The sequence below is a fragment of the Puma concolor genome, chromosome B2, assembly GCF_028749965.1.
Source record: "Puma concolor isolate L17-30 chromosome B2, mPumCon1.1.hap2, whole genome shotgun sequence".
Lineage (NCBI taxonomy): Eukaryota > Metazoa > Chordata > Mammalia > Carnivora > Felidae > Puma > Puma concolor.
The window spans coordinates 25,235,276-25,249,036 of NC_141671.1; the positions used below are offsets into that span (position 1 = coordinate 25,235,276).

The 13,761-nt window shown below is 50.4% G+C and overlaps 1 protein-coding gene across 1 annotated transcript in view; it reads left to right on the plus strand.

Moving 5' to 3' along the window:
- Positions 1-283: 283 nt before the first annotated feature.
- Positions 284-13,761, plus strand: part of PXDC1 (PX domain containing 1) — a 28,329-nt gene continuing 14,851 nt past the window's right edge. The window contains exon 1 of the mRNA XM_086706404.1: positions 284-684. Within this exon, the coding sequence (XP_086562530.1) occupies positions 429-684 (256 nt within the window). The 5' untranslated portion in view covers positions 284-428. The remainder of the gene's footprint in view (positions 685-13,761) is intronic.

A 13,761-nucleotide genomic window follows, 5' to 3' on the forward strand; every position in this document is an offset into this window, starting at 1 on the left:
CGCCGCCCGCGATGGGAAGTGCCTTATAAAGCCGCAACTCGGCCGGGCCCGACCGACTCGCCGCCGCGCTTCCCCTGGAGTGCGCGCAGAGGCCGGGGGCTGACCCCTGACAGACCGGGGTTACTACGGACTCCGGCCCTTGACAGCCGCCAGACGGACCGCGGCTCCGGACAGACCTCGGACGGCCGGCGGACTCCGGCCCCATCCCGGGTCCGAGCGGCCCACAGGCAGACCCCGGCCCGATCCCAGCTCCGGACAGACATCGGACGGACCCTGGCCCCGGATAGACCTCAATCCCGGGCAGACCGCAGGCACACGGCGGCCCGATCCCGGCTCCGGAGACCTCGGACCGACCCCGGCCCGGCAGGCGGGCGGGCGGGCGGGGGCCGAGGGCGCCCCCGGAGGCGGGGGCATGCGCGGCCCGCGGCATGGCCTCGGCGGTGTTTGAGGGCACCTCGCTCGTGAACATGTTTGTGCGCGGCTGCTGGGTGAACGGCATCCGCAGGCTCATCGTCAGCCGGCGCGGCGACGAGGAGGAGTTCTTCGAGATCCGCACCGAGTGGTCGGACCGCAGCGTGCTCTACCTGCACCGCAGCTTCGCAGACCTGGGCCGCCTCTGGCAGCGCCTCCGCGACGCCTTCCCCGAGGACCGGCCCGAGCTAGCGCGCGCGCCGCTGCGGCAAGGTTCGGGGGCCCGCGGGCACCGGGGTGGGGCCGGGGGGCGCCTCGGATGGGATCTTAGCCGGAGATGTGGTTGCATGGTCGTCTTACAGCGCAATGAAAGGAGGAGGGGAAGTTACTTAAACCGAGATTGCGGCTTTCCCCTCCATCCCTGGCACGGGACAGGGGACGCTCAGATCCTCCGCTCCCAAATGAAGGGCGCCCGAGGCGGCAGTGGTCGGAGGACACGGAGTCAGCCCGTGGAGCTCTGGGGCCTCTGGGCCGAGATTAGCAAGACAGGCGCCCTGACTGTCCCCAGGGACGAGTCACTGACCAGTACCAGTGCAGCGGCCAGTGTTGGGGTGAACCCAGCCCCTGCTCCGGCCTGGCGGCCTCCCCACCTCCCAACCCCCGGGAGGGCGGGCTGCGACCCCCGCCTCGCCCGGAAGGGGACAGGAGAGAGTCGGTGAAACATTTGGGAGGAGTTAACCACAGTGTCCGGCTGGGGTCGCGTCGGCTCTGGCAGCCGCCCCTCCGAGGGCTCCGCTGGAAGGGGCTGTGTCTCCGGTCTCCTCCGGTGACGGAGGAGCCTGGGTGCGAGGTGCCACGCAGCCTTCTGTCACTCCTCCGGAGGGGCCTCCCTTCTGGCGACTACTAGGGAGAGCCCGGTCCCCACCCCAGGGGTGGGTCCAACATTTGGGTTTGATTAACCGCGGCAGCCTCCTCCCTGGCCTTGTGACTGCCCTGGCCCTTGGAGATTTGAGTTCTCAGAGGACTACCGCGGCTTCCTTCTGCCAGGCTGACGCCCTTCCAGGGGCTGCACTTGGGAGGCAGTAGGAGAGGCGGCCGGCCGCCAGAGGGAAGGAAGCGCCTGAGCGAGGCGAGCCTAGAAGTAGGAGGGGCTGGGGGAGAGGGGGCCAGGGAAGGCTGTAGGGCTCTGAGCAATCTTCCTCCACCACCGCTTGTGACCACCTGCAGCGCTGAGAATGGTCACACATCACCCAGAGGCCGTCCTGTCCACAGTCTTCTAAACATACCTGGGGGCTCCTTTGGGGGCATTTTACTGAAGCAGAGGGTGGCCGGGACGAGTCTCCTTAGCTGCTGGTCTGCCTGAGGTCTTATGATAACCTCTACTTCCCCGGGTCGATTCCCCTCCCCAGTGTGTGAATTATATGGATAATTAGCTCAGTTCTCATGACACATCCTTTGGAAAGGCTCCCAAAGCCAGCAAGTTTGAAGGCCCTGAGCCAGACGGCCTGCCTTTCAGGGTTCTCTTTGCCCCCCAGATTCTCACATTGATTTCGGATATGGAGATAGCTTTGTATTGTTTCAGCATGGCAGAGTTTTCCTTGGATTTGCTATTTGGGTGTGGATGTTGTTGTATTTTTTGATTTACCAAATGAATGCCTGAATCAGGAAAGCTTAGATGCAGGAACAGCAGTTTATTGTTGACTTACGTCCTTGCTGGAACAAGGCTGACCATTAACACATGAGAGCCCCTGAGAGCTGGCAGAGAGCTGGCCCTCCCCTCTGTGCTCCCCCCGACACACCCCCTCCACCCCTGCTCTAGGTCTCACTCTGGTCAGGTGACACAGCTAAAGTGTGTGACCCCAAGCAGGTAGATTGGCTGGAATTGTTCCCCCCCGACCCCGCCCCGTAGCATAGTACTTTTCCTATTCTTGTCTTTTTCTTTTCCTTTTTTTTTTTTTTTTTTTTGGTGAGAATTACAATGCATAGTATAGTGTCCAGCAATAGTTAGTCCTTCCTATACTCTAGTTGTTACTGTTACCCTCAGCGTCAGCACTTCTGGCAAGGGTTGTAGCCAGCTGGGAGGCCCCAGGATATGGTAGTGAAAACACCTTGCCTGGAGCAGAGGTGGGGGTGAGTGTGAGGCACCAGACTTGCTTTACACACGCAGCCAGGCTCTGTCCTCTCTGCACTCACACTCTGGATCCGTTCTGGGTTCGTGATGCGGAGACACATAGCGTGCGTCTGAAGAGTGGAGCATCTACAAGTGAGAAAGGTTTAGGAAGAAAGTGATTATCAGGGAGAAAAGAAGATCCAGAGGGACAGGATGGCTGCTCAGGTATCTGAGGGGGACTAGAACTGGGTGTTAGCCAGGCTGCTGGTAGAGGTAGGGGCGGTGGGGGTGATCAGGACGGGGACCAGTGGTTGGCTTTATACTGGAACTGTTGGCACTACCTCCTGGGCTAGAGTCCTGTCCAGTGGAGACCTCCTGCCAGGGCTGGGCTGGCACCCCCTGGAGGGGAGGAGATGGGGCACTGGGACCAGAGGAAGGCGTGACCTTAATTCTTTGTTCCGGTCCTAGATTCTCTGCCTGGGGGCAAGCTGGTACTGACCCTTCCTGCACTACCTGAGTTTTGGGGCGCAATCCCAGGGGAACCCCTTTTCCTTTCTTAGATCCTTTTAAGTCCAGGGAAATTGTGCACGGAATAAAACACATAACAGTAACGTAAGAGAAGATTCTACCTTATTTTTATGCAGGTTTATTATTTGCATAAAAACATTGTCTGGATATACAAACTGTAAATACAAAAGGTAACCAGGTGCATGTATTCTATTGGAAATGCCAGGTTTTCTCAGTATAATTCCCCATCAGATTCCCTCGCTTGAAATTTATTAAAATAGTTCTGGGCTGGGCTAGATCTGGGCTCTCTACTTTTATTAAAAAGCTTTGTGAGGAAATCTGGGTTTCGGAGCTCACGCTGGCAGCCGGTTGGTAGCTCTTATAAATGTCTGACTGAACACCCTCACGGGGTGTGAAAGCCTTGGCCCCTACTTGCATTTTTGAATCTGCATGCAATTAAAAGGATGTTGAGCCCTTTTTCTTAGTCCCCCAAGTACTGCAGTGGAGGAAAATGTTTATGTGGAGAGAATGTGTTTTTTTCTCCCTTGTGCACATGCACTGTGGTGTTAAGCTCGGCAACCGTCCGTGGGCCTTAATATTTCACAGAGACACATGCGCAGAGATACTTAAAGCCCTGCATGGGTAGAGGCACAGTGCTCACTAATTTACCTTCCTGGCCTCCTCTTTGGGCAGGGCTGACCACCCCGTCCTTTCTTGGGCCCCAGCCTGAGAAGATGGAGACAGCTGCTTCCTGTGGATATTATCTCTGGGTGACCAAGGGGTTCCTTTTGCCTTTTCTACACCTTCTACCCAGTGGGGCTGGGTCTTTAAGTTGAGTTCCCTCTGCATAATACTTGTGTGGTTCAGAGTTTCCTGACCGTGGCCAAGGTTTCCTGCCTATTACATCCCTTACATCTGGAAAGGTTTAACATGTTAAAACATCAGCATGTAGAATCTCTGATTGACCATTTGGGGCTCTTGGACTATTCTTATTTTTGTTTTTTTAATAGCACCAATATCAGGCTTTGTGAAGTCATCTGGTCATCACTGCAGCAAGAAATTCTATTTCCAAAATAGTCAGGTGATCTTTGATTCCTGACTACCGTGAAGTCAACATTTTGATTTCCCATTCATCCATTCAGTGAGTATCCGCTGAGTACCTACCATGTGCCAGGAATTAGTCTAGGTGGTGGGGACACAGCAGTGATCAAAAGAGACAAAAAAAAAAAAAAATCCCTGCCTTCATGACTCTCATTCTCTTGTTGGGATAAATCTAATAATAAACAAGAAAGACAAATAAATAATATGTTAGATAGTAATAAGTATTAAGAAGAAAAAAGTAAGCAAGGAAAGGGCCTATGACCTCTAAGGGGAAGAGTTAACTTTCAGATAAGGTTCTCCAGAAAATCTCAAAGGAAATGAACTTTGAGTCGAGACCTGAAGGAAGGGAGGGAACAAGCCATTTTGTCAATACCTGGGGAAGAAAGCATTCCAGACAGAGGTGAGAACAAGTGCAAAGGCCCTGAGGCCAGCATATGCCTGATGGCTTCAAGAAGTGAGGAGGCAGCCCTCATGGCTGGAGTGGAGAGTAGGCTATGGAGAGTAGGTGACCAGAGAGGAGGGAATGGGCAGATCTGGGAATACTCTGGCCGCTGAGAAAGAGTGGAGGTGGGCAAGGGGGAGTCAAGGAGATGGGAGACAGGTGCTAGGGCATCCTGCCAGGTGCAGCAGAGCAAGTGTAAGAAGTAGTCAAACACTGATGTGTGTGGAAGGGAGAGAGATGAGATTTACTGAGAGACCAGAGGTGGGGGGTACGGGAGGGTCAGGGCCACACCACCGCATTCAGTGTGAGAAGTAGAATAGCCATTTCCTGGAATGGGGGAGCCTGCAGGAGGGCTGGTATTGGGGCCCAGCTTGAGTGTGGTATTTGAGCATTTTCTCTAAATAAAGCCCATCATTGAGGGCCTGGCTGTGCTGCTAGCATACAGGCCCGTATTCACTTGTATCACCAAGGACGTTAATCTACCTGCATATCGCAGACGGTCTATTCTTCAGTTTGAGATCTGAGGAATGGAGTTAAGGCATCCAGGACAGCAGCAGAAAGGGCTGGCCATGGATCCACTTGCCCAGCTCGCACAAGCCTGACTGTGCCCCCAGGCCCTAAGCCTGCATGCTTATTCTCATGTGGACTGCGGGGGCGAAGGTCTGTGCTACCCTGAAGCTAAAGGGGAGATCACCACCTGATGCAGGGACAAAGCCACTGACTTTACTTTCTTAGTGAAAGTGGCTGAAAAAAGGTTAGAGGCCACACGGGTCCCAGGCAGCAGACCAGAGACAAAAAGCCCACCTCTGCCTAGCCCAGTGGACCCTTGCAGCGTGGTTCTCAGTGGTGTGGGTCTGACACAGCTCCCCAGGCCCCATGCATGGCTTCACTTTAGGGCATCCTGCCCCTTCTGACTGGGGCAACTTCACTTCTCACAGGGATTTGGGGTGTTTTTGATTCACAGGTGTATTTTTGAATCTCTTCTATGTATAGGGCGCCGGGGCTGGTGTGCTTTTCCCGGGCCCCCGGGGTATGCTGTGCTGCCCTAGCCCAGCACCAGGACCTCCGTCTCCTTGTAACTTGTTCTCTCCTCTCTGCCTTCTGTTTTCTCTTTCTTCCCCAAATGTGCACCCTTGCTGCCACCCAGCCTCCGCTGTGATTTCCTTTTCCACTCTTCCAGGGCCCTCTCCTTTCTCTTTAAGTGGCCACGTGGCTGAATTTGGTTCTTGGTCCTGTGATCTTATCCCATCGGATCTCAGACTGTGCTGTGGGCCCCTGGTGACCTGACCTAACCTCTCAGCTGGAGAAGGAGCCAGCCAGAAACTTACACAGGTGGTTAGGTAGCTTGCTTCTAGGTCACCGTGACTTTCCGCCCAATTTCCAGGGAGAAATTTGGCCTGCTTCTTGAGCAGACAGCATTGTGAACCTACTGGTGGCATCTTGGCTGCCCTTGAACTAGCCCCCTGGAGACACAGGTCCCCTTCCCTTTTAAAACAAGTCTGGGCCTCCTGTGTCTCTGCTGTCTGTTTTTACAGACACTTTTCCAAACGGTGAAAGATGTTTCTGTGTTGTGAAGAGTCAAGTAAAAGGAAGATTCAAAGTGCTAGTGGATGGTGACAGTGCCACGCAAAGTTACTGAAATAATGGGCATTTGATTGGGGTGCCTGGGTGGCTCAGTTGGTTAAGCGTCTGACTTCAGCTTGGGTCATGATCTCACAGCTCATGAGTTCGAGCCCCATGATGGGCTCTATATTGACAGCTCAGAGCCTGGAGCCTGCTTTGGATTCTGTGGTCTCCCTCTCTCTCTGCCCCTCCCCCAATCACACTCTGTCTCTGTCTCTGTCTCTCTCTCAAAATAAATATTTAAAAGATAAAAAAAAATAATAATTTGATCAGTTTGCCACTTCTCACTGAAGCTCCGTGTGGAGGGGGGTGGGATTCGGGAGAGTGAGGACAGGCTAGGAGTATGAACCCAATATGCATTTTACCCTCATGGCCTCCCCGACAGACATTGGCCATGGCCCACTCTTTGTGTGTCCTTGGGAGGGAGTGGGAGAGACAGTAAACTGAAGTGAGTCCTCATCAGTAGTTGGTTGCTGGTCCACTGAATCCATGGAAATAGCTTTTTATTGGTGTTTGTGTCACGTTTACTTTTTTGGGTGACAGTAGGCATCCACTGGACACTTTTGGTCGTCATCACTGAAACATGGACCCCGTGTCCTGGAACGGGTCTGGGAAGCTCCCCGGGGCCGCTTCATCTGCATCCTCTCTTTGATTGATGGGTGGGGCAGGGACAACGTGGGGGCGAAGGTGTCCATGCCCCATCCTTTCCTGGCCAGGCTGCAGCCTCCCTTAAATGGTGAGAGCACAGATGTGTCATGCCCGGCACAGACCCATGTGCGGGGATGATCGTATTCTCCAGACAGACTCTTCCAGTCCACCCTCCTCACCCCACCCCCTAAATTGAGTCATGACTGTGGACAGAGCCACTTAGCTCTTTGGCTGATTTACACTGGCAAGTTTTCATATTTGTCTTAAGAACAAAACATCTTAATCACCCTTTGCAGGTACATAACTTAGAATCAGCAGGAAAAATATGATGCACAGCAATTGGACAGAGGATAGAGAGGGAGGAGGGAAGGAATAACATGTGATTAAAGCTTTTACCTAGAGAATCTGAATCCCACCAGAAGCCCCTCCTGTGTCCTTCAGGAGAAAATCCCCAAGGCCCTGCAAGATTGAGGACCCACCTGGGGACAGAGGGTCCAGGTGGGAGAGGTCAGGGTCATAGTGACTCACCTATGGATACAGCAGCGTCACCGTGGAAGAGGATCAGGCTGAGTGGTTGAAGGCATTGGCTTTGGAACCAGATGGGTGAAGATTCAGACTCTGGCTCTGTCACCTGCTATTTGCTGGGTGACTTCAGGCAAGCTGCTTGGTTCCTCAAGCCTCAATGCCTGACTGATGAAAGAGCAGTAATGATATCCACAGGCAGGACTGCTGGAGTACCGAAGCAGTGACAGCCACAAAGTACCCAGCACCTTGGTGGACACTGGAGAGCTGCTTTGGACTCAGGTCCCTGAAGCTTCTGCCCTTTGCTCTCGAACACACAGCCTTCCCTCACTGAGAGTCAACCAGATGGGCAAGTGCGAGTATCATTGCCCGGCCTGCTGCCCCTGACAGCGTCCTCTCCAGGTGTGGCTCTTCGTCCTCATGTCCCTAGGAGGCAGGGATGGTGATAGCCCCTGCCTAGGCTAAAGAGAGCCCACAAAGGGGGTCACCGAAATTACCTCAGTGGGATGCTTACAGACCAGGTCTGTGGCTTTGCTTATCCAGAAACTAGAATTTGGTGTTTGACGTGGGTCATGCTTGGGGACTGTGCTCCAGGGGGCAGTTTCACAGGGGGCAGATTAGGGTGGACTCCTAGGGCAGGTATATGTATTAACCGTAAGAAATAGAACTGCCAAGTGGGTAGAGTTGGGACCAGAGCCTGCATAGGAGGCCACGGCTCCCATTGCCTGCCACAGGGCAAACCCTTAATGCAGTTTGTAAGGGCCTACTTGTCTCAGTCCTCGCCTTCCAGCCTCCTTAGGGCCTCTACACTTCCTGACCCTGTTCCCTGTTCCCGTCCTCCCTCCCTGCCTCCTGTATCTGCTCACCCTTCAGGCTTCCTCGCCTAGAGAGGGTGGTCTCCCTGCTGGGAGTCTTCCCAGCCCCCCATGTGACACCCTACTCTTTGTGTCCAGTGTTTGCCACAGCTCCGTTCTCCTGGCTCTCAGGAAAACTCTGGGGATCTAGGGGTGCCACGGCACCCCCACCTGACAGGGTGCCCGGCCAGTCAGTACTTCAGCATGTGTGGGTAAATACATGCTTCCTGTTTTGTGAGTGTGGCATGGGATGGGGTGCCCTGAATACCTTTGTTGGTTGAAGACAGACTGGCCGAGTGAGTGGATCTTAAACTCATGAAGTGTGAAGTTCAGGAAGGGAACTGTGCTTTTATTGGGAGAGAATAATGAAGAGGCCCAGGGAAGGAGGGATTGGGAAAGGGCACAGTAGAGACCAGTACGTTTAAGTCAAGCACTCACTCTCTTGTGCTGGTAAAAGGATGTGTCACTCAAGGGAGCACCTCCCAGGTGCAAGAAGCAGCAGAGGAAGGAGGGTCTTCTTCTCTCAGCCCCTTCTTCGATCCTCAGGGAAGTGCTATTTCTTCTCTGCCTCTCTGTGTCCTCCTCCTCCTCCTTTCTGTCCCCTGCTTTTCATTCTTGGAAAGATGCAGGGAAGAAATTAATGCCCATCAGGATTCCCCCTCTTACAGCAGGTGTGAGCATCACTGAACTAGAGCAGCCTATAAGAGGGAGGGTAGGTACCACCGTCAGCCGGGAACGAGGGACAGACAGGGTTTCTGTCCTTCCAGAAATGCTGTGCAATACCCCACACATGGGAACAAGGAGACCTGCATAGAGTAACCACGGGCTCCCAGGGAATTAGAACTTCCACTGAGATGCTTAAGTACGCACAGAATAACCACCTGAGTCACGCTGTCAAGCAAATCATTACTTACTTGCCACTTCTTGAATGTTGAGTACCTACCTAGAAAACAGGCACTTAGGAAATCAGCACTGAAAATTTCCCTTAGAAGATTTATAATATTTTGCTTCTAAAACTCATACGCAACCTTTAAAGAATACCTACCCCTATGCTCCCAGGATGACCGTGCATTCCTCACCTCACCCGAGCAATCTGCCTTGCTGTACAGTGTGTTCATGGACACATTTTTTAAATGGAAAAGGACCTCTTTAAATGTAATTTATTATTTGAGTCAGTTTGAAAGGTCACTTTACAGAAAATTTCCGTAGGGCTGTATTCTGAGAATCTCCTCTAAGAGACTTGTGTTCTTAGGGTAATGGGCACTTCTTAATGTGCTTTGAAAAGGACGTTCTTCCTTCCCAATTGACCCAAGAGACACCTTGTCTTTATTTCTGAAATGATGGAAGACGGCACTCAGGTTAGATTCTGACCTCTGAAGCCCAGCCCCCCGGGGAAGCCTGGCTCAGTTATCAGAGGAGTTCATTCCAAAGCCTCCACTTACTGAAACAGTGGGACTTTGGACCCACGTTTCTGAGGTTAGAAACTGGTTTGTTTACATTAGCTCTTACTGATAAGTTTTTGTGCTGACCCTGAAATGTTCAGTTTGGGTTCCAAGAATAAGTCAGGTGTTTATGATTGCATGAAGAGGTTAATCCTGAAAAGTGACAGAATCACATTTTCTGTTCTCAATTTTCAGTGCCAAACTAGTTTAGGAATAAAGGGCACCCTGGCTGCTCTAGGCTGATTTTTGGCCACCAAATGTATGTTAAATTGGCACACTGTAATTTACATATAATCATATTATCAGTCTTTCGGATTCAAATCTCTATTTTAGGATAATCTGGTTAAAATCTCCACATCACAAACTGTGTAGATTGTAATTTTACAAATTGAAGTTTTATTAAGTGATTATGCTTTATCAGAAATTAGAAAAATTGCCAGGCGCTGTGAAGTTTTCTGAGTCAACTTCGTAACAACTACAACATCCAGGCGGACGATTATCCTATCCTCACAGGAGTAAATCCCGTGTGTTCCACAGAGTGCTGGCCCTCTCTGCTGGCCAGTTCCGGAATGACATTCTCAGTACCAATAGATAATAAAGTTTTTCCATCCGGCTGTGCAAAATCACAGCCGTTGGCCCGCCTGCAGTTTTTGTTATTACCATCTCAGATAGTACAACGGAGCCAAACAATATCTCCACAGAATTATCATTTCATCCACAATATTTGGAATAAAAACCTAAAAGTATTTACATTGTTGTATTTAAACATATTTTTGAAATAAGTTTTAAAATTGGTATTCACTGTAAACAGTTGCTATCTGGAGAAGCTTTAGCAGCCATTAAAAACCAAAGCTGTTGGAGCGCCTGGGTGGCGCAGTTGGTTAAGCGTCCGACTTCAGCCAGGTCACTATCTCGCGGTCCGTGAGTTCGAGCCCCGCGTCAGGCTCTGGGCTGATGGCTCAGAGCCTGGAGCCTGTTTCCGATTCTATGTCTCCCTCTCTCTGCCCCTCCCCTGTTCATGCTCTGTCTCTCTCTGTCCCAAAAATAAATAAACGTTGAAAAAAGAAATTTAAAAAAAAATAAAAAAAAAAAACACCAAAGCTGTTGCGTCACAAAGGAAAAACACAACCGTTAGGGTAGAAAACCCCAATGCATAGAATTATGGGATGGGCTCAGTTCTTGGCCACCTGCCACAGAAAAGTAACGCAATGACCCACATGTGGGTTCTCTTCACTACTTCACTCATCAGCAGTTGTAGCATTTTGAGAATTTATAATAATTTTGGGTGTCGCCAGCAGGTGTCTAAGGTTTCCACCAGTTATGAAACAAACCTGAAAGGAACCCAGTGACTATGAAACAATTAGAAATTTTAAATTTTTTTAACTTAATTTATTTATTTTGAGAGAGAGAGGGAGAGAGAGAATCCCAAGCAGGCTCTGCACTGTCAGCATGAAACCTGTTGTGGGGTTCAAACTCACGAAACCGTGAGATCATGACCCAAGCTGAAACCAGGAGTCGTATGCTTAACCAAATGGGCCACCCAGGTACCCCAACAATTAAGAAATTTTAAAATAAATATTTATTTCATTTTTGCACTGTGGCCGTTTGGGGTGTGTCTTCTTAAAAATATTTTCCGGGGCGCCTGGGTGGCGCAGTCGGTTAAGCGTCCGACTTCAGCCAGGTCACGATCTCGCGGTCCGTGAGTTCGAGCCCCGCGTCGGGCTCTGGGCTGATGGCTCAGAGCCTGGAGCCTGTTTCCGATTCTGTGTCTCCCTCTCTCTCTGCCTCTCCCCCGTTCATGCTCTGTCTCTCTCTGTCCCAAAAATAAATAAACGTTGAAAAAAAAAATTAAAAAAAAAAAATTTTTCCTAAAGCATTTCAGGTACCCATTGTTCAATGGGAGGCACTTTTAAAACAGTCCAGAAGAGTGATGTCCAGGGCCCAGGACAGAAGGAAAATGCAGATGTCTGGCCAGGCAGCCAGGGGCTGCTTGGAGAGTGGTGACTCCTTCATGCCCACGTTTGGGGTGTTGGGAGACTTGCTGTGCTCTTAGCTCTGGTGGTGGCTGTTAGACGGCTTTCCCCACATTCTGCTAGATCCATCATTTCATCAATTTCTGCCTTTTATTAGCTGAGGCCCCTGCTGGGGAAGAGGCCAGTGCTAGTTGTCACCCCGTGGATATATTTCTTCAGAGAGAGGGGGACGGCACCTTGAGGGAGCTGATCCAGATTGCCAGCGTGATTGTCTCTGGGAAGCCCTGAGAGAAGCAAATGATAAAATGTGCCCCCAGCAAAAGGCCCAGAGCTTAAAAAGTAATCATCTGTCCTTTCTGTTCTTGCAGTGAGGGATTCCAGCATCTTCCTTTCCCTGGTTAAATTTCCTCAGCCTCCTTTTGTTTGGAAACATGTTTACATTTCCAAGGAGGACCATCTGGCCGCCATTCGGAAACATAAAGATGGGTCAAAGGAAGCAGTGTGGTCCACACACTTTCACAAATAAAATCGAGCCAGACTGGCCGGTGACTCACACGGTATGCCCCTTTGCTCTCAGGCAGCTCTCCTGTGAGGCCTGTGACCTAGAGCCAGCTGGCAGGAGGTTCTAGCTGGGGTCTGGCTGAGTGTGGTGCTGAGAAGCAGGAATTAGGGTCACTGCCCCGTGGGCAAGACAGAGCACACGCTTGGAAGATAACGCATGCTTGACTTGTGTTCACTAATACTAGACTTCTGTGCTCTCTTATGCAACTTTACTCAGTCAGCAAACGGCTAACAAACATGGATCCCCTGCTTATGTCAGGCCCTGTGCTCAGTGATGATAAAGGTGAGATGAGCCACAGGCACGTCCTACCCTCAGTTTTGCACAGTGGGCTTGGGGAGACCCAGAGGTCCAGGAGCAGTCACAGTGCCAAGTAGCAAATACTGTGGTGGGGGAAGGTCAAGGGGTTTGGGTAGCATGGACCTTCTCAATGGGCATGAGAGTATGGGGATGGCAGGGCACAGAGCTGGGCAGGTGGGGTGGGGTTGGTCATGGAGGGTCTGTGCATTGAGCTCAGATACCCATACTTTTTCCAGTAAAATCATCAGGTTCTTCATCAGCTACTTCCAGAGGCCTCTTCTGGTATTTCCTGCCTTTCTCCACTTCATTCTGGAAAATGGAATACTCTACCAGGAAGAGAGCATTGCCAGATAAAATACAGAACCCCCAGTTAACTTTGAATTTCAGATAAACAGCCAATAATTTTTCAGTAGAAGTCTATCCATACTATTGTATTATTCACTGCTTATCTGAAATTCCTATTTAACTAGGTGTCGCATGTTTTATTTGCTAAACCCGACCATGCTTAAAAAAATCAGTATAGAAAAGAATGTATTTATCTGACTAAATCTTAGCCTTTGAGGTCATAGACCCAACCAGGGGCTGAACATTAATTAAATCAAAGATGTAACCAAAACTATGTCATTAAGGCAAAAATGCAAGAATTATAAACCTCTGTGCTAACTTAAGATTGTTAAATTATGATTTATATTCTATAAAATGGGTTTGAGTATGTTGCATGCATTGATTATATGAGAGGCTAATCTTCCTACAAATGTACGTACAGAATATTAAAATACAGCTACTGTGTCATAAACTTGAGTGATTTAAAACTTATGTTCTAGAGGTAATCAAAGTTGTAATTTAGTAATAGTTTTGATCATCTTAGGATACAGAAGCATTCAGTGGAGATGATTTATTTAATTGTCCTCTCTTTAAAAACAGTTTTGCAGTGGGTTTTGCACTGGCCCTCTTTTCCTGTGTAAACTCCCCTGTGGTAAGCAGAAGATGAAAGCATTTTGGTTCCAAGGGCGGCAGCACAGTGTGTGTGTGTGTGTGTGTGTGTGTGTGTGTGTGTGTGTGTGTGTGTGTATGTGTGTGTTTCTAAGCAGGGAATTTAGGGCCTAGGGGAGAAGCATCCTGAAAATCTGGCACTATTTTCTTTCTTTTCCCTGCTTCCCACAATATGAAGGGTGGTGTGGTAGGGCCTGGTAACTCAAGGAGAAGGGGAGAAGGCCCGGTCCCTTTCTCTAGTGACTGCTGGGATGTCATTCCGGGGTGTGTGTTCGA